Genomic DNA, 21,066 nt, shown 5'->3' with positions numbered 1-21,066 from the left:
TTCTCTCATCTGCAAGTAGAAAACAGAGAACTAACCCTCATCTGGAAGGTGACAAGGCAGTAACTATTACTGTAATGATTAAATATAAGCAAAGAGGTCCATAGTTAAGGGGCTTAGTTTTATTAGTGGGTATACATGTTTTACACAGCTTTCTAGCATAGAATAATGATTAACAGCTTGTACAAACACTTGACAATATGTAACTTTGGGGAAGAAACTCAAAAGGCAGTTAAAAAATTCCATTTTAAATCGGCAATCTCAGTCAAGCATGTTTGTAAGGAGGTCATGAGTAGAACTTGTATAAAACAATATATTGGGTATTCAATATGCTCTATATTACTTCTATGTGTACATTACAAGTCTTTATTAACGTCCTCTAAGCTTTCCCTCATTGCTTCTGTAGGGAATCCTCTCAACTTATTCTTCTGAAGGTTTGAGTGGCTTCTGTTATGGTTTTTGTATGGTATGACTTGATTGCCATATGGTATAACTCCTGACCCATTATGCCACATTACCAGATTCCCATGTTTAATAATATGTAATCTTGAAAAGGATTTTTTTTTAATTGCTGGCATTTCAGTTAGTTGCATTGCATTAATTGCTCTTTTGAAAGTTTTTTCTGACCAGCAATCGCTTCCACCTTCTATTAAATACTACTACTCCTACACGTAGCAGTAGCGTAACTAAGAAATAAGAATGCCACTTGGCCTATAAAAGCTCACTGGAGCTTCAAGTAAATAATGAAGGTCATTTACTCCAAGCCTGGAACTAAAAGATTAAATCACCATTTTGTCTAATTACACCATACCAGGGTTTTGTGTTGCTTTTTTATTTTTCTAATCGAGCATGGAGCTTTGGCTATGCCAAAGTGTATCCCCGCCTAAATACACCTAGATGGGATGGAGGGAGTGGTGAAACAAGCATAGAGCAGGAAGACTTTTCATTCTGTTATACTGAAACTAAAGGTAGAGAGTTAAATTTGACACAGAGGTGCATTTCACTGAAAGGACAAAGAACATACTGTTTTTATTGACCCCTATCATGTATATTTTCTACATTTGATTCCCCTTTCTTTCCTCCTCTCCCCCTCCCCCATTTCTGTGGGTTTATGAAACACTGACTCATCTGAAACTATGAGAAACTAATAATCTGCGTGCTCCTTCATTATCCATAGTTTAATGGACATCCTAAAAGTGGATAGCCAATCTCTATTGAGCAACGTTGTTTTGAGGTCTTAGCCTCCTCACCTAGTCTTTGTGGAGACACATCTTATGTGCAAATGCATCTGCAACCGAAAAGAGGAATAATCTAGTAAATAAATGAAATTACAGTTCGGACAGGGGTTAGGGACTGTCTATTTAACTACATTCTCCCTTTCTCAGGCCAGCACTGAGTTGCCTTACTGCCATGGAGGCAGGAGTGTAGCTAATATATGGTAAGAGCATTAGGAGCCCAAACTTCAGCAAAGGTCAACTTTGCATGGGATTCCAGGTGGGTTGTCTAGGTTCTCTCGCACACTAGCTAATAGAGGACCAGCTGTTATAAAAACAGAATTCCTCTCTGTCTTTTCCATTATACAGGTAATAGAACGAGGGGGCACTAGTTCCTAAATTGATATATGTACCATTTCTGGGCATTCTAGGCTCTTCTTTCCTATGATACTGAGAATTGATGCAGCACCGTTCCCTCCTTCCCATCTAGGAGTATTTAGGCTGGGATACACTTTGGTGTAGCCAAAGCTCCATGCTGGATTAGAATATTCAGTAGAATAAGAGGAGGCACTAGCTGGTTCATCTGAGGTCTAGCTGGTAAATTGCTTAGACTGGGAACTGCTGATTTAGCAAGATGTCAGGGTGGATTGATTTAACTTTCAATCGTGATATAAATCAGCAAGCAGAAAACATTTAATCTTGATCTGTATTTTACTCAGTTATTTTTCTAAAGAAAGGTTGATACTTATTAATTGCAGATCAGCATTTTGAATGGTTACTTACCAGTTAAATATAGCCATTACACTAAATTTAATAAATCCTTTGGATAACCAGGAGCATAACTATACATATGTTAAGTTATACAATTGCTTAAATAAATTTTTTTTATTCAGTATCTTAATTATTACATTTTGTTATGTTAGAAAACAGTGAATGACACATTTATTATTTACTAGATTAATATTTTATTCATGATTTGTGTCCAGCTGCATTTGGATGGAAATAGGAATTCAACTAAAATGCCCCAAAACGGCACAATATTTTTATTAGTTAAATAAAAAACTACCTAAAATGTGCTGGGTACATAAGAAAGATTTATCAAAACATGTTTTGATATTTCAAACTCATTTATTAAATAAAGGAAGTATTATCTGTAGTTAGTGAATTGAACTGATTTTCTTATCACTGTGTTCTTCAAGATTTTAGAACTAGTAGATCTCATTCAACTCCAGCTCAGTTTCTTGACTTTTAATGAATTAGTCATTGAACTGACGTAGTTGAACAAACTGAAATTAAAAAAATATTCTTTCTGAACCTGCAGAAGCTACTACTGGTGTCAAATTCTGGGTTAGCACTTCAAATTAAATTTGAAGTAAGTTTATTTTTAAAGTATGGTTAAAATACTTTTTTTGAAATCACCCATTTTTATTCACCCTGCAAAGTTTCTCAAGCTCCAAAATGTGCTTGCCAGAAAACCAGGTCTAGAAGGATTTTTACAGACTTGTATACTCCTTTTTCAAATCTCTGAACCCTAATAATAGTGGGTAGTTACAGGGAAACAAAATGGGGTAGGTCACAGAGTGCATTTTAAATCCTAAACAAGAGTGCGAGGGTCTTTCCTTATCCTTAGCATGAATAGTGTCTGCTTTTTGGGATTAGGGTGACAGCTCATCCACTGTTCAGGAAAAATTTACCAGGTGCATATCTGGGTTTTTTTGTTTATGGACTCTTTGTTTTAGTTGGTTTTTACAATGCAGAACTGATGGTTAAGAGATCATGTTCTCTGACTTAGACACTGACTTTGTGTGACATTGGGTAAGTCACTTAACTTATCTGTACTTCAGTTTCTGTCTTTGTAAAATATTCTTCTACCTCAATATGGTGTTGTAAGGCTAAATCACTTAATATTTGCAAAGCTCTTTGAGACCCTCTGAGGCAGAGGTTTTCAAATGGTGGGGCGTGCCCTCCTAGGGGGAAATGGAGAAACGTTCGGGGGGTAAGTGATGACACCAGCCCCGTGTGTCAGGGCTTGGGGAAGGAGCTCCACCTCCACCCCATGACTCACCTCAGCGGGCCACCCTGTGGGTCAGTGTCAACATCTGCTGCAGCTGAGTCAAATTCTGCTCATGGCAGCCTCCTTGCCCGGCACTGGCTCCACCCCCATAGACCATCTCACATGCTTTTCCCCCACCCTGAAAACCTGGGATGGAAAGGGCAGGTATTGTGTCTAGTTCTGTCTGGGTTGGGGGGACAACCAAAAATTGTAACTCAAAGGGAGGCTCAGCTCAAAAAGGTTGAAAACTGCTGATTTGAGGAAAGATGCTTCTCTTGATTATAGCAGGTAGCTGACTGGATGTGGACTCCCTGAATGTAGCAAAGAATGCATTTGGTAGGGTTGATCATATTCTTAACTTTTTCAGTACCCATTTATTTTTCTAGACCAGCAGTTCTCAAACTTCAGCAACCTGAGGACCACCATTTTGATTTAAAATTTGTCATGGATCCCCAAGCCCTCCACTCAGCCCCAGGCCCCACCTCTACTCCACCCCTTCCCCCAACGCCCAACCTCTGCCCCTACTCTTCCCTGTCTCTTTCTGCCTCCTCCCCCTCCCTCCCAGCGCTTCCTGTACACTGCTGAACAGCTGTTCCATGGCATGCAGGAGGCACTGGGAGGGAGGGGGAGGAGTTGATTAGCGGAGCTGGCAGCCCCAGACATGACTCACAGACTCCCTGGAGTACCCTCACAGACGCCAGTTTGAGAAACCCTGTACTAGTCTGTAAACTGGGGTGGGCAAACTTTTTGGCCTGAGGGCCACGTCAGGTTTCCCAAATTGTATGGAGAGCTAGTTAGGGGAGGCTGTGCCTCCCCATCCACCACCCCCTGTTCCCTGTCCCCTGACCGCCCCTGGACCCGCCACCCTTGACTCCTCTCCCCCCCTCTGCCCCGGCCGCCCCATCCAACCCCTCCTCTCATTCCTGTCTGCCCAGCCACCCCTTCTCCCTGTCCCCTGACCGCCCCTGAAACCCCTGCCCCATCCAACCCCCCTCTCCTTCCTGACTGGCCCCCCAGGACCCCTGCCCCCATTCAACCCCCCCGATCCTCACCCTGTGACTTCCCTGCCCCCTATCCAACCCTCCCCCCCGCTCCCTGCCCCCTTCCCGCGCTGCCTGGAGCACTGGTGGCTGAAGGCGCTACAGCTGTGCCGCCCAGAGCACCGAGACAGGCAGCCGCGCCACCGCGCAGCACAGAGCACCGGGTCAGGCCATGGCTCGGCAGCTGCGCTGCCCGGCAAGAGCTCGCTGCCCAGAACATTGCGACAGCAGCACAGTGAGCTGAGGCTGCAGGGGAGAGGGAACAGCAGGGGAGGGGCCGGGATCTAGCCTACCGGCCTAAGAGCTCAGGGGCCAGGCAGGAGGGATCCAGTCCGCAGGCCGTACTTTGCCCACGTCTGCTTTAAACTGAGGGCACTTGCGTTGATAGCTGCCCCTCTGGAATGACTTGATCTAGGCAGGGTCAAAATCAAACTAGATAATTTTCTCTCTTCTCTTCCCTTCCCTTCCCAATGGCCCCAATACATCATTTTGTAAAGCAACTCTTGAAAAGAATGGGTCCAACTAACTAAAAACTAATAACCCATCTGTTTACAGAATGCCCTGAATGTCTAATATCTACCCAGCCATTTCATTATCTGGAGAATCTATGTTTGGTAACTTTTCTGTTCTCCTTGTGTCTTGGGACACTGCTCTAAAGAGGAACGGCTCATTAATCTAAACTTCAGATTTGAAATATCCTTGGAATTACAGTGTGAATTTTGTTATGTATTTTGATGGTCGTATAAGTCTTTTCAGTTTTGTTTTGTACAGTATAAAGTTCTATTAATTTAGAATGTCCAAAGGTGCCCAAAGAGTCAGAGGTGTTAACATGACCCAGTCACTTGTGTAAAATTATAGTATTAAGCAAGGTAGGGGGTTTGGTTTATAGCAGTGTCAGCCTGCTTAGTACCCTGACAAACACATCATTAAAAATCCTTTTAACTTTTTTGTTAAAGATATAGAAAAGAAGGAAAAACAGTTAAAGCATTTCAAATGAAAGCCTTATTTAATACTTTACATTTTACAACAAATGTTATTAAACAGTAGGAAAAGGTGTACGTGAAATACCTTCAGAAATGGAAGAGATTCCATCACTGGTCTGTCAAGCAACATCTTTCACCTGTTCATTTTTCCCTCCCTCCTGTCCTTGACTATCTGTTAGAATTAAAGTCAGCATTATCTTTAAATTCTGTTAGGGTTAATTTGGTGACTATGACAGTCTTTCATTGCTCAGATGAGGGATTATCAGTGTTGGCTGATCCCACAACAGTGGGATTCATGAAGGGATTGAGAAGACTTTTTTTCTTTAGAGAACCCATTCCTATATGGGATTTAAATTTAGTACTTAAATGTCTTATGAAACACCCCTTCGAATCACTTGCCAATTGTTGTTCCCTTCTTTACCTGTCCATGAAGGCTGCTTTCTTGGTGGCCATCACTTCTGCCTGAAGAGTTGGGGAAATGCAGACTTTAATTGCAGACACTCCCTTTATAGTGTTTTTCAGGGACAAAATTTCATTACATTCGCATCTTAAGTTTCTTTCTAAGGTGTTGGCTGAGTTTCACATCAACCAAGTCCTCCATCTCCCAAGTTCCCCCCCCCACTCCCCTCCAAAGCTACATCAGACCAGGGAGGATGCTTCCTTCTGTACCTGGATGTGAGGAGGGCATTAACCTTCTGTTTGGGCAGAACCGGATCATTTAAAGTGTCTCCCAGGCTGTTTGTCTCATTTGCTGACAGGCCCAAGGGTCCACAGTCTCCTCCCAGAGACTCTCAAGGAGGATTTCTGAGTAATGTTACTTCTTGTTATGAATTTGCCCATATACACCCTTCTCCTAAAGTGTGAGCCCATTCTGAAAGATCTCTATGTACCTTGGTGGTGTTACTTAGACTCCTAAAATGGTAGTGCTGGAAGGGACTTTGAGAAGTCATCAAGACCAGCCTCCTGTGCTGAGGCAGGACCAAGTAAACCTAGACCATCCTTGACAGGTATTTATCCAGTCTGTTTTTAAAAACTTCCAGAGATGGGGATTCCACAGCCTCCCTTGGAAGCCTATTCTAGAGCTTAAATGCCCTTATGGTTAGAACGTATTTCCAAATATCTAACCTAAATCTCCCTTGCTGCAGATTAAGCCCATTATTACTTGTCCTACCTTCAGTGGACTTGGAGAATGACTGATCACAATCCTCTTTATAACAGCCCTTAACATATTTGAAGACTGTTAACAGATTCTCTTCTCTCCCCCCCCCGCCCCCCGCGCCCCCGTTCTTTTCTCAGGACTAAACATGCCCAGTTTTTTTAACCTTTTCTCATAGGTCAGGTTTTTCTCAACCTTTTCTCTTTTTTTTTTTTTTTTTTTTTTTTGTTGCTCTCCTCTGGACTCTCTCCAATTGTCCGCATATTTCCTAAAGTGTGATGCCCAGAACTGGACATAGTCCTCCAGCTGAGGCCTCACCGGTGCTGAGTAAAGTGGGACAGTTATCTCCAGTGTCTTACATACAACGCTCCTGTTAGTATACTCCATAATGATATTAGCCTTTTTCACAACTTTTTCACATTGCTGGATTTAGGGCAAGTGGCCTTAAACACATTCCCAAGGCTTGGACCTTGATACATACTTTTTCCAAGCATTATGCAATGCTTCATTCTTCTAGATCAGATGCTGCCCTTGGGATTGCAATCTTTTCTTCAGTGTTGGACTTCGCTCCAAAGCTCCCTCCTCTAATGAGGATACTGCTCAGAAGTCACCTGAAATAGAATATCCATAGGGATACTATTTTAAGAAAGTGAGGTCACTCACCTTGTGCAGGAATTGGAGTTCTTTGAGATATGTCCCCCCATGGGTGCTCCACTATCCACTCTCCTCTTCCTCAGCTTGAGAGTTTCCTATATGGGACTTTGTGGTGAAGAAAGAACTGGGAGTGGTTTGCCTGTGCAGTCCTAAATATCTTCAGTGTGGGGCAGAAAGAAGTGTAGGGTGCATGTGTGGATCAAACAGACATTGCTTCCAAAAGTCTCCGACCAGAGTTACGTGGCATGCATGTGCTCTTGAAGTGGAGCACTTGAAGAACTCCAGTTCCTGCACAAGGTGAGTAACCTCTCCTTTTGAGGCAATAGGTTTTAGACAGCAATGCTTTCACGGTGTTATAATACACTGAATGCCATTATAGTTGGCTTTAGAAGGGAACAAACTTACCAAATCATCATGGGAGTTTACCAACCCAGGCATAAAATCTATATTCTTACATTTATTATGGCAACCATGGTGGAAAAAACCCTGATATTTAATTCACATCATCCTGTCTTCCAAAACGGAAAATAAGCGTTAACTAACAAATAGAATCCCAACGCTTACCTACTCTCTTGATGCATGAGAAAATTGAAGTGAGATTCTCTATCTGTGCAATAAAACCACTAACATGTTTACTTATTACTTCACATCATTCCATGTCCTGTTCCCAATTATCCATTTTTGTCTCTGCAATTTGTTTTTAAATAACGTTCAATATTTTACTTTTAAAAAATTGTCCTACTTAAAACTGCTGTGAAGAACTAAGTGGATAGAGAATAAAAGAGAACTCTAAAATAATCCTATACCAGTGCTATAAAGTTGCAAAATGAAAACTGTCTATTCTGTAACCTGTTGGTATAGATATTAAAAACTGAGGTATACAAACGTATTTTTAAATATTTCATACAAACTGCATCCTAATTTAACTCTAAAGTGTCTTATCTTTGTAATTTGATTATTTATTTCTTCTCTTTTGTTATTAAAGAGGTGCAGACAAGGGATCAAACTGAATGGATCTTGGCTCAAGTTGTTCAGATGAGAGGTGGGGCTGGGGGCAGGTAGTGCTGAACAGACGGCCTCCTATACTGGAACTCTTTCTCTTCCATTGGTCTGACAAAGCTGGCTATCATGACTTTCGGGGCATGCTACAAGGGTGATCTTTTTTCCCCAAGCTTTTGATGGTGTCAAAGTTTTGTTCTGGACTGATTTGATGGATTAGGATCTTGCTCTTTGTCCAACTTGCCCTTTAAGATGCTTTTTTGTTTTGTTTAAAATTCTACATTGCTGGGTAGACTCATTTAAGAAATGAGGGAGAACTGGAATGTTTTTGCTGAGAATTGAAGGAGAAAGTAATGAAGGAGGTGCAAGAAGGCTATCCAACACTACAAGAATTGCAGAGAAGGCAGCTCTCACACTGTGTGGTGGTGAGATTGTGGGGGAAGAGGAGAGCTGGATCATCAGTGGTATAGGAGCAGAGAGAGGTTTTGGATGCAGTGGGGACTTTCCCCAATTCAGAAGTCATTGTCCTATCACAGTTGCAGCTGCATCAATGGCTATACATCTATTGCTGGATTTATGGCAAATGCCCAAGTGGCATACAAGGTGAAAAACATGGTTCATTAGATCGTGTGGAGCAAGTCCATTGAGGCCTTTAACTAAGTCTTCTCACTTGTATTTTCTTGAATGCTTGGTTTGGTACCTGTAGACTCATTAGAATATTTCCAACCTTGAGTTTATAAGCTGACTAATGCAATTTATTCCTCTAGGATATGAAAATGATTCAGTGGAAGACTTAAAAGAAAGTACTGCAGTATCTTGCCGAAAAAGAGGCAAACGAAGATACTTTTGGGAGTATAGTGAGCAACTGACACCATCACAACAAGAAAGAATGCTGAGGCCATCGGAGTGGAGTCGAGATACGTTACCAAGTAACATGTATCAGAAGAATGGGCTCCATCATGGTAAGAGTTGTTCTCCAGTAACCAGTTAGTGTCTTTGATGCTGTCATCTTCACGTAACGGTGCTGTCTCTGACTTCATGTAAGGGAGCTCTTGTTTTGCTACATGAGGAGGAATCACTGAAACAGTGTAATTTTTATTTAACTGTTTGGAATCTGTAGTGCATCCAGGCAAGAGGCAGTGCATATACAGTAGTAACCTTCAATATACTTTCCCTCCAGAGGAAAATGGATGAATTGAGAATTGTAACTCCTGAAGTCTCTCAGTGAAAATACTGAATGTTCTAAAATCTCTGTGCAATACTGCTAATGTCACAAATTAGTAACAAACCTGATCTTTGCCCCTCAATACTGGGAGGCAGATCTAGTGTTGCTTGCAGTAGAGTTGACCAATATATGGTACTCAGATGCACTTTCATTCAAGTGTCAACTAAAGAATAGTCAACAAGGTAGAGGTCTCTCTTGCCTGGCTCCTCTTCACACACCACACTCCACCCTTGTGTACGTGGCAGGGTTTTGGAATAATATCTATGAATACTTAAGTATCTTTTTGAATTTCTTTATTACAGCCCCTTAGAACCTTAAAATAATATTCTGTCTCTTTCCATTTGGTGAACATATATCATATTTCCATCCTGTGACTTTTTTTTACAAGCCAACTTTCCTGTATTTTGGACATTATTGATGCTGTCAAGGACAAACAGTTTTGAGAATAGAGTTTGTTCTTCTGTCTTGTGCCCTCTGCTGGTAGGCAGTTCCCCACCTGGTCATAATTCTGAAGGGACATGGACATTTAATGAAATAAACAAACTTCCTTAATTGTATTGTTAACATCCTCTTGCACTACTGAAATTGAAAACTTCCTCTGTCATTTTTAATACTGATAGTTTTCAAAGCCTTTGTTTATAAAAAGTAATGTTACTTGCTGTTCTGTTTGGGATGGAAATTTTTTGAATTCAGTTAATGCATTTCTGTTTATTTAAATGTGCAATATGTGATATCTTTATCACTAACGAATATAATTATATATACCATGTATATACTAGTTCATAAGCCAATTTTTTTCGTAAAAAAGGGAAGCATCAGAGAAGGGGGTCGGCTTATGAACGGGTATAGAGAAGGAGAGGTGGGACACAGCCCCTCCCTGCAACAGAGGGAGCAAGGAGAGGCAGTAGAGTCAGAAGGGATGCAGCAGGGCCAGAACCTCTCCACTTCTCGCCACGCTGCTCTCCCCCCAGCCTCCAAAGCAGCTACAGCTCTGGGGCTGGCAGGCTTCAGCCACACCGCTCGGCCCCACCCACCAGAGCAGGCTGTGGCCATGCTGCCCGGTCTGGCCCGCCGGAGCAGGCTGCGGCCACGCTGCCTAGCCTGCCGGAGCAGCTCTGGCCAGGCCAGAGACCTCCTCCCCAGCCCTCACCAGATAAGGTGGGAAGGGATGGAATGGGGAGAGTGTGGGGGTCCTGGGCTAGGGGTAGGGTCATGTGGGGGGTGATCATAGGGATTACTCCCCTGACCCCCCAGCTTCTTCCCCCCCAAAAAAATTTTCCCCACCAGTTGCTGTCCCGGCCTGTCAGGGTAAGCAGCTGATGTGCTGGGACACTTTGTTTGTTTCGGTTTACCTCCGTGCCTGAGGACGCTTGAGGTAAATAAACCATCTCAGCCCGCCAGCGGCTTATCCTGATGGCCCGGGAGCCAAAGTTTGCCGACCCCAGAATTATAGGGTCGGCTTATGAATGGGTCTTAAAAATTTTTCCATTTTTACTTATCCATCTTGTGGGGGAGGGGTCAGTTTATAAATGAACCGTTTTATGATTGAGTATATACGGTATATTCCAGATTGGGATTTGCACTTCTGTTCACTTTTATCAGAAAGTCTTCAATACTTTCTTCAGAGGCATGATTTGGAGGGTTGTTTTGCAAGACCTTTGTACATAGAACTGCCCTTTTAACTCAATCAGTTCTGTATGCAGAAGGCTTGTAGAATTGAGCACTTTGTTAAATTCTGCAACTTTTGGATGGTAATGTATGTGAAAGGCCAGCTGATGCCTCATGGCAAGCCATTTTAGTTATCAGTTCAGCTGGGAAATGTCTCTGGGGAAAGTGTTTGCCAGTATCTTTGTTGTTTTAAGTAAAATAGTATCTTTCCTGTTTTAAATCTTCAGAAGGGAAATGTGCAGCAGAAACAGATACTCCTAAGGAATAAAGATCCTGATTTTTTTCATGCAGTTATCCTTAGTAAAACCAAACTGACTAAGAGAAACACAGGAGATATGTGAATTGCATAAGTTTTTAATACTCATTAGTATATATAAAGAGATTTTTCTCAAAGATATCCACAAGGATTTGACTAGTCTGTACATTGGTTATGCTTAGATCAGGGGCTCTCAAACAGAGGGTCGGGATCCCTCAGGGGGTCACGAGGCTATTACATGGGGGGTCGTGAGCTGTCATCCTCCACCCCAAACCCTGTTTTGCCTCCAGCATTTATAATGGTGTTAAATATATTAAAACTTGTTTTTGATTTATGGTGGGGGGGCGCACTCAGAGGCTTGCTATGTGAAAGGGGTCACCAGTAAAAAAAGTTTGAGAACCACTGGCTTAGATCAACCACTGGTCTTTTATTGTGATACCAACCCTTTACTCTCACTTCATGAAGAAAAGAAGATAACAGAGTAACGGATTGTTTTATTTCTTGGTGTGAATTTGTTGATAATGCAAGTGAGATTAATGGAATGAGCTACAGTGGGAAGGTTATGAAATCTTGCTGTTTTGCCTCATCCCTGACTTGTAGCATCCACAGTTCAGGGAGCATCCTGGATCCCACCCATCGCTGCTCATGCATCTCAGTCCTAACCAACCAGTCATGCTTTTCTGGTTCTGGATGGATAGTCAATAGTGCCAAATTGTGTGGTGGTCCTGTTTACATTGCAAAAGGTCACAGGAACTGACAGGTTGCACCCAGGTCTCCAGTGTTCAAAAGATAAGCACAACCTACTCCCCAGATGCAGTTTAAGAATGTTTTTCAGATGTGTATATCTCTGTATTCTAACACCCCTCAACTCAGTTGTCTGTGTATTCAAATAGGAAAATATGCAGTAAAGAAGTCACGGAGGACTGATGTGGAAGACCTGACTCCTAACCCCAAAAAACTTCTCCAGATTGGCAATGAACTAAGGAAACTGAATAAGGTGATTAGTGACCTGACACCAGTCAGTGAACTTCCCTTAACTGCCAGACCGAGGTCAAGAAAAGAAAAGAACAAACTAGCTTCCAGGTAAACTTTAAATGGCTTTTACCTGTGTGAATTAATCCTATTTGGGATTATTCTAGACATGTGCTTTACAGACCTCTTTGAATTTCTTACTTAGAAAGAGGCTGCATCATCCTAGACAAGCATTGTAAGGTTAGTATTGCTTTAATAAAAAAAAAAAAAAAAAAAAAAATCCCCCAAACAACCAGGGCATCTGATTCACATTGAAAAATGCAAACTAGATTGTACTTTCTTCCCATTGGAAGCAGGCCTCGCTGATAGATTTTGGCACAGACCCTGAAAGCCATCCTGTTAAGTTAACAAACAGGAATCTGAGATTCTACAGGCACTGCTGCCATATTGCATTTCTTTGTGTGTATGAGTGATACCAAATACAAGCAGTGGTTGTAAAGACGATGTGGGAGCAGATAATAAGCCACAATCTCTAGCAGCATGGATGGAAGTTAACGATAATGAATGTTCTATAGTGATTAGAGGTATATTGACTCTCTCTCCTTTACAGGGCTTGCAGACTAAAGAAGAAAGCCCAGTATGAAGCCAACAAAGTGAAGCTATGGGGTCTCAACACAGAATATGGTAATTAACTTTTTTCACTTACACAGTTTTTCCTTTGTCTTACTACAAACAGTTGTATGTTTTGTATTTTCACGTCACCAGAGTCCTACTTTGGACAATTTTTTATGCAGAAAAGGGTGTTGGTATTTAACTTGTAGGTAGTGCGTAAAGATAACTTGATTTGCTTTTGATTAGTTATTTGTGTTGTGCTATTTTAGGACCCATTGCCATAAAGTGCAGTACATAAACATAGGGAAACACAGTTCCTGCCCAAGAGAGATTACTGTGTGATCCAGTGTTGTCTTTTTCTGTAGATAATTTGTTGTTTGTGATCAACTCTATCAAACAAGAAATTGTTAATCGAGTGCAGAGTCCTAAAGATGACAGAGGACCCAACATGGAACAGAAGCTTGATGTACTTATTAAAGATACTCTTGGTAAGGAATCAACTTAATCAACCACATACTCCAAAACTGATATGTAACAAGTGTTGAGTCCCTTCAGCCTAATATTTCTATAGGAGCAGCTGCCCAATTATCACCGAGCTTTAGCCGTTCTGCTTGGTTACTGACCAACAGCAGGACTTCTGAGTGTTTGTATTCATTCAAATATGCACATATGTGGGAATAAAAGAGATCTTAAAGTACATCCCTAACTTTCCTTTCCAGGACTACCTGTAGCTGGTCAAACATCAGAATTTGTGAACCAAGTTTTAGAGAAAACTGCAGGAGGAGACCCCACTGGTGGCCTTGTAGGGCTGCGAATACCAACGTCAAAAGTTTAACAGACATCATTTCACCTAATTTCATTGGTCAGAGCTCTACCTGTGTTAAGTACTCCACTGTAAATTTCATTCTGGTCTGCATGTCAGTTTAGCATTATGTAAACACTTAAAATTAGGTTCCATAGCTGTTTTTTTTTTTTTTAACAACAATGTAATAAGATAAGTAAGCGCACGATATAAAATGCTTAATTAGCATTTTTGGAGCATAAACCAGTATTACATAGTATTAAAGCTGCTTCAGGCACAAATACAGAGATTAGGTGTTTTTAAACCTAGGACCAGATCATATAATTTGCTTTAGAAGCAAAAACACGTTTTGTGCTTGTGAAAATTTTAGCATAATGCCGAACATTGTGGCAGGTTTATGCTCTGAGTAAAATAAAAATTAAGAGGAAGCATTCTTTTGTAAACTGTCAAAGTTTAGTGGGTTATTTTTAGAATTACTGCTTATTTTCTTCTAAAAAATAAAACCAGTAAGCTTTCTTTGCACCCATTAACTTGTACATAGTGCACACGGCATTAGAGCTAGTGTGCCATATAAGACTTTAATTTTCTGAGCTTAATATTGTATTTAAATGTCTGTGAAAGTAAGAGGAGAAAAAAAAGTATATTCTTTGTGCCTTGTATTTTGGGGGAGAGCTATAAATATAAGATAGTAAAGTTTTTGTACGATGAAAACCCTGAGGAAAACACAAGATGTATAGATGGTAAGATTATGGGGTTTCATGTATTTGTTCCAGCTCTTACAAATTTTTGAATGTATATAAGAATATGTTGAAAATGTAGATATATGCCACAGAGTCTATGTATTGTATAAAAGATGGCTCTAGAAAATTCAATTTCGGTACTTGGCCGGAAGAAAACAAATACTTGCACATTAATGCGATTGTTTATTTTTGTACCAAAGACAAATGCAACTGATATGGCAAACTGCCAGTCTAAGTAAAGTTTTGCACAGCTTACATGATACTGTACTGAATGTAAAAAAACAAAAAAACAAAAAAGAAAAAAAAATTAAGGTCAGGGTTAGGGATCTTACTGAACTGTGAATTTTTTTTTTTTTTGTTTGGGTCCAATTATCTACAGAAGGAGCATTCATACATAATATTATTTTGCTGTTCTTCTAATTCGCTTCCATAGTAGATAAGTTGATGACCATCTCAAAGTCTCAATCTTTTTTTTCTCTGCATTTGCTGTAGGAAATGTTTAATATATGTGGATTTTAGTAAGCTATTGGAAAAATAGTTTTCAACTTTGAGAATTTAAAAAAAATTATTTAGCTTGTTGTAGGATACTTCCACCAAACAACCAAAATAAAATTATTTTTATTGTAATATGTATATATGTAAAGAGGAAAAAGAGCTACAAATCTAATTCCTTAGTTGCCACTTTTCCAGTTGATGTATTATTATGCATGTGATGTTTCAAAGGATCAGCACAGGCTTAAAACAAAAACAAAATTTATAGTTTTCTTTTATATTTTTGTACAGAAATTTCAAAACTAGCTTCTTCAAACTTATATGTGACTTATTCTTAATTCAGTAGTTTCTGTGATTGGGAAATACTAACACACATTAGTTCTTATTTGCTCCTCTGCTCATAAGAGTTTGCTTTGTTAGTGTTTAGAGTACAAATGAAAAGCTTTATCTCTTGACGAGAAAGTCCTTTATGTCAAGGCAAGATCATTCTCTGGTTTCATGGACCCCTTTTTCTTCCCTTTCCTTTTTATTTAAAGATAATGACAAAACACTGTCTACTGAGAATAGAAATACCAAATACTTTAAAATGTAGCTGCTGGAAAAATGCAAAAAAAAAAAAAAGGTCCATGAAGGTTTTCTTTCCACTCCCTTTGGGGAAATCTCTCTCCTTTATGTAGTTTGGCTAAGTTTGTTTGTACTGTGACTCCTTTTATGTATAGGTAGGGGATTATTTTTATACCTAAACTTTTAGTGTAAGAAGGTCTGAATCAAAAGTAGTAAACTAAAGAGTGGAAGATGAAAATGGCAATCCTGCTACATGCTTGTAGTGTGTCCACAACTTATTCTACACCTTGATATTTTGAAAAACTTAAAAGGGTGGAAGGAAGCCAAAATACCACTACTGAACTGTATCACAGAGTTTTTCCTTCAAGACTTGTGAAAAAGTACCCAGGACTATCTAGTCAAAATGTAGACAATTCGCTTAAAGGATTTGCAAAACCTGAGCAGGGAACTGTCTTGTTTGTTTGGGGTTTTTTGGGGGTGGGTTTTTGTGTGTGTGTGTGGTAGGTTGTTTTGTTTGCTTTTTTCATGTGGCGGGAGGAGAAGCAGCACAGGTTTGTAGCTTCAGAACAGAACATAATGGGTCAGATGCATCCCTGTTGTAATTCTACCAATGCCAAGAGTTACACCAGAGATGCATTTGGCCATTGAAATCTTGACAAAGAATGTCAATGTCGTGTAAATTTAAAGTCATGGCTATACTGAGATTTGAAATAATGTTAGTCCTTTCTGGTGTTTAAACATTCACAATGCTAAAAAGGTGCAAACCCTATATCAGAACTGTATAGGCAAGGCAGTATTTCAAAATACGATGACAGTAGTTTTGCGATCAGGTAGGATTTACATGACAAATTAAACTGACGATAAGGTAGAAAAATGCCCTTTTCTAGCTGCTCAGGAATACTGAGCTAACATCGCTTTATAGCTTTTTATTTTGTCTGAAAACCAGAATATGATTTTGGTCTAGCATTTCAAAAAAGACTTTGAATCTCTCTAGTGGATTCTGTACCCTTGCATTTCAGTGTTTTCTATGTATTATTTTAAGTTAAATAGTTAAAAGCTTTTAAATAGTTGAGCTTTTTAATGTTGACACTTTATTTTGTACCTATTTATATAAGTATGTATATCTTAGAAAAGCACTTTGTTTAAAAAGAAGAAGAAAAAAATTGCGTTTTTATATGATTCCTGCCATTTGCTGCTAACTCTGGGCTGGTCAGAATGCTGCAGCAATACTTGATCTAAATAAAACCTGGCAGTAAAATGTAGAGTAAAGTTAAGACCTTTGCTGGTTTAACTTTATCATAAAGATGACATAGGCAAGCTGTGCAGCTTTACATTTTAACCAGGGGACTCTGTGGCATTTAAACCGTCTAGAAATGGTTGTACTTTAATGCCAGTAACAATCTGCTTCCTCTAGTGTCATTAAAATATATATGTTTAGTGTATTCTTATCACAAACAAATCTTATAAGGGTAAAAATACAAATGTACATGTTCTGTTTTTTGGAAATTGTGGCATGCATTTTTGGATGATCTTTAGAGAATAGTTCTCTAAAGGCTTTCAGCATTCATACATGGTATGTGGAGCTTAATGAAGTCCTTGAATATTTTTGAGTGTAGGCATTGTGAATATTCACTTTAATTCTGTCATCCAAAACCAATTATACATTTTTATTTAATAAAAACTAAAAGCTCATCCTTTTTTCTGATACACTGGATTCTCTAGAATTTGTTTCCATATTAAAGCATGCTGTCAAACTGCTCTTGTTAAGATCTTGTCAGCCTGAATTTGGGTGCCACACTTTTTGAATCAGTATGATGGACTGCGTGTTCTACTGTACCATGTATGATTCTTGTCCGTTCCTATTTCCTTCATGCCAGATTATGATGTGGCTTTATATTGTGCCTTACTTGTACATTTAGAACTAAACGTTTTTATTTTTCATTCCCCTGAACCTGTTAAATCCTTTGACCCTTCTGAAAGCAAAATCAGAACTATGATAAAAGCATCATGAAGGAACTTCAAATGAATCTGATTTCAAATTCCCTTAATAGTCACTTTGTGTTTGTATGGAAGACCAATTTTGAATGGCCTTGGGAGATGGGGGTGCTAGGGCTAAACAAATAAAATAAAAAATATTTTCCACTACATCCCTTCAGCTAATGCTTTCTCTGACTTTCATGAGTTTATCAAAAAAGTTTTCTGACTTATTTTTTGGGGGGTGCTTAAGTCTCCAGTTAGATGTGGATGTGCTTGATTCTCCTCTCATAGCAGTATAAATCAAAAATAACAACACTGACATCCGTGATATACATTGATGTGAGAATCGGGTCCAGGTGTGCTCAGTTCATCAGCTTCAAGTTTAGTAAGCTCTTTTTTCCAGTTTAAAAAAACAGCAGTAAAAAGCAAAATTCTTCCTTTATAAAACACATGGTGGGCCTTTTAAGTAATCTAAAAAGGACCAGACATATTTCTGAAATACAATTCTGCCAGTTTGGATTTCATTTTTAAAATCTATACCATTATCTGATGTTTGCCTTCATTCAATAAAACTTAATTTATTCACAAATGTCAAGAATGGATGTGCTTTTATCTTCCATAAGTATTTTTAAAACATATAGATAGGTGAAAAATCTTAGTTTTTTAAGAATATCTACTTCGAAAGGTTTGTATACAGTTGCCTTCAGCAGAAATAGAAAATATAATTTTGTTCCTCAAACTTGCTTAGCAGTCTTCCTGAAATGGTGTTGAGGCATAGCCTATTATGTAATATGAATGTTAGTATCTTTATTTGGCCTTGGGACCTGAATTTCAACAATGTGTCTAATCATGATTTTTTTATTTTAAAGTTAAAGGTTTCAGTTGGGTACCACTAGTTCAGTATGCTACCAGATGAAACCTTGGCTTATTCACAGAGCTGCAGTTCATTTTGTTTACCCTAGGGATCATGCAAAATACATTTCAAATAGTTACTGCTGAAGCGGCTGATTCTTGTTGTAACCATATAAAGGGCATTACCATGTTGAGAAAACACCACTTTTTTTAATATCCCAGTTTACATTGGAGATATGTCAATGTCCGCATTGCAGAAGTGGCACTCTAGAGTATATTTTTTTCACCGCATCCAAAAACTGAATGATACCTTGCTAATGATGTTTGACTTACATTTTACAATAGGCCATGATTTTTAATGGATATAGCATGACCAGGTGCGTGTGCTGAATTTATACCCCTCAGCCTCTTAGACATTCATTAACTTCCACAAAGGCAAATGCTGATTATGCATTTATTAACTGTCTTTCTTTCTATTGAGCAATGGAGCCAAAAATAAAGCCAGATCCATTTAAGACAAATCTCAATTTTATTTTTTAATCTGGACAAAAATCCAAAACTCTTTATTTTAAGCAAGCAATATACTGTATACTGTAGTACTGTATCAGCATTTAAAGATTGAATGGGTTAGGAACACTGGAGAGTTAGATATCTGCATAAGCCAAACTTGGGGTGTGTAGAATGGTTAGAGTAGGATTCTCTTGGCTTGGACTTCGTAATTACAAATGCATCTTCCTCTTTTTTTCCTTTCTCTTCATGACGTTAAAAACCAAAAAAATGTAGTGGTATAAATGTAGCTGCTTTTTGAACCTTTCTTAGAACACTATATTCTACTAACTGCATTTCTGTCTATTTGAACCACCCTTTTCCCCTACCCTTTTTAGAATACTTCATCTGTCTAAAAGATGTCTTGTAGCTCAGTAATTGTGGCTAAAAATGAACTCTAAGGCTGATGGCACATGGTGGATATAGTGAACTGATTGAATGGCAAAAATTAAAATAATTTTTAACAAAACGTGGCAACCTGCTCTGCTTATGCTTGGGGTCATGTTTGTAATGCTGTCCTCAATATTCTGTAGTCAATTTCCAACTGGAGCTCAGAAAAACTTACTAAAAGTCTTGTGTCTCTGTCAGAAAATAATTTTACCTTGTTAAAAGCATGATCTGTTAAAAGTTGCAATGTTTAATGTTGGTTAATAGTTGTGCAGTTTTTCTTTTTAAAGAGGCACAATTAAAATATTGATTTTGTTTACTCTGTCACCCTGGAGCCCTAGCACTTCTATTCAGATACAAACTCATCAATGTATGCAACATCCTTTGTAATTTAAAATAAAAAATTGTGGAGAAAAAACAGTTCTCAAATTTTTGTGCTTCCCATTTGGTGTGTTCTCTCTCCTGCAGTGCATCAGCGGAGGTGTTGCTTCTATAGTTCTCAGGTAAAATTACTGGGGTTTCCCCTGTAGAATGTTGTACTGACATTACAGGAAGCTTGAAGCCCTCTTAGAATATCAGGGTTGGAAGGGACCTCAGGAGGTCATCTAGTCCAACCCCCTGCTCAAAGCAGGGCCAATCCCCAATTTTTGCCCTGATCCCTAAATGGCCCCCTCAAGGATTGAACTCACAACCCTGGGTTTAGCAGGCCAATGCTCAAACCACTGAGCTATCCCTCCTCCCCAAAAATAACTGTCACACAGAATGGCCCTCTCAAGGATTGAACTCAAAAGCCTGGGTTTAACAGGCCAATGCTCAACCCACTGAGCTATCTCCTCTTTCTCCCCTTCGCCCCCGCCACCCCATAGAACAGGGACAGCACAATCATCAACAGGGTAAGCTTCTCCCATTGCCCCACTATCATGCTTCAATATTCCTCTTAGAGAGATGATTTCTAGATATGAGGATAATTTAATCTCTATCCCCATTCAGTCCTCGGTATAGTAACAGCAACTTGCTGAAAAGGTGCTTGAGTGATGTGGACAGTTCTCCAGTAAAACCTAGACTGAGACTACCAAGTTATTTTACAAAAGCCACAAAACAACTATGATATGGTCTCTGTGGACTTTGGTCTCTGCTGCCCTTTCAAGGTATGTTTAGCAAACTGCACGCTTGAGGCTGGGAGGAACCCCTTTGTGCATGCTAGGATGAGGTGGTGAAAAAGCAGGATCCTGCATCAACACACTCTTCTCTTTTTGTATTCTCAGGTGGAGAGTGTGTAACAGCCATTCCATACCCCTAATCATTTTTGTTGCTCGTCTGAACCTTTTCCAATTCAAATATCTTTTTTGAGATGGGACGACCACATCTGCACACAGTATTCAAGATGTGGGCTTACCATGGATTTACATAGAAGCAAGATGATATTTTCTGTCTTATTGTCTATCCAGTGGTGAGCTAGAGCCGGTTCACACAAACTGGTTGTTAAATTTAGAAGCCCCTCTAAAAGGGCTTCTAAAATTTAACAACCAGCCAAAAGTGGCGCCTTAGGTGCTGACTCTCTGTGGGTGCTCCAGGCTTGGAGCACGCACTGGGAAAATTTGATGGGTGCAGAGCACCCCGCCCTGCCCTGTGCCCGGCCCCAGCTCCCCTCACCTCCGCTCCACCTCCTCCCCTGAACGCACCGCCTCGCTCTGCTTCTCTGTCCCCCCCGCCTTCCCACAAATCAGCTGTTCACGTGGGAAGCTGGAGCAGGCTGAGAAGCAGGCAGCGGCTTCGTGCTCAGGCCCAGGGAGGTGGAGGCAAGCTGGGGCGGGGGGGCGTGAGGAGGGCCACCCATGCTTCAGCAGGTAACCCGGGGAGGGGGGCACAGGAGAACC

At 40.0% G+C, this 21,066-nt stretch overlaps 1 protein-coding gene across 1 annotated transcript in view; it reads left to right on the top strand.

The window, feature by feature from the left end:
- CREBRF (CREB3 regulatory factor) overlaps positions 1 to 19,596 on the top strand; it is a 35,077-nt gene extending 15,481 nt beyond the window's left edge. Inside the window, exons 5-9 of the mRNA XM_074960563.1 lie at positions 8,864 to 9,058; positions 12,139 to 12,328; positions 12,828 to 12,901; positions 13,195 to 13,317; positions 13,549 to 19,596. Of these exons, the coding sequence (XP_074816664.1) occupies positions 8,864 to 9,058; positions 12,139 to 12,328; positions 12,828 to 12,901; positions 13,195 to 13,317; positions 13,549 to 13,664 (698 nt within the window). The 3' untranslated portion in view covers positions 13,665 to 19,596. The remainder of the gene's footprint in view (positions 1 to 8,863; positions 9,059 to 12,138; positions 12,329 to 12,827; positions 12,902 to 13,194; positions 13,318 to 13,548) is intronic.
- Positions 19,597 to 21,066: the final 1,470 nt, after the last annotated feature.

The sequence above is a fragment of the Natator depressus genome, chromosome 8 (assembly GCF_965152275.1).
Source record: "Natator depressus isolate rNatDep1 chromosome 8, rNatDep2.hap1, whole genome shotgun sequence".
NCBI classification, from domain to species: domain Eukaryota; kingdom Metazoa; phylum Chordata; order Testudines; family Cheloniidae; genus Natator; species Natator depressus.
Note: the sequence above shows the minus strand (reverse complement) of the source record. Positions and strands in the feature narration are given on the sequence as shown.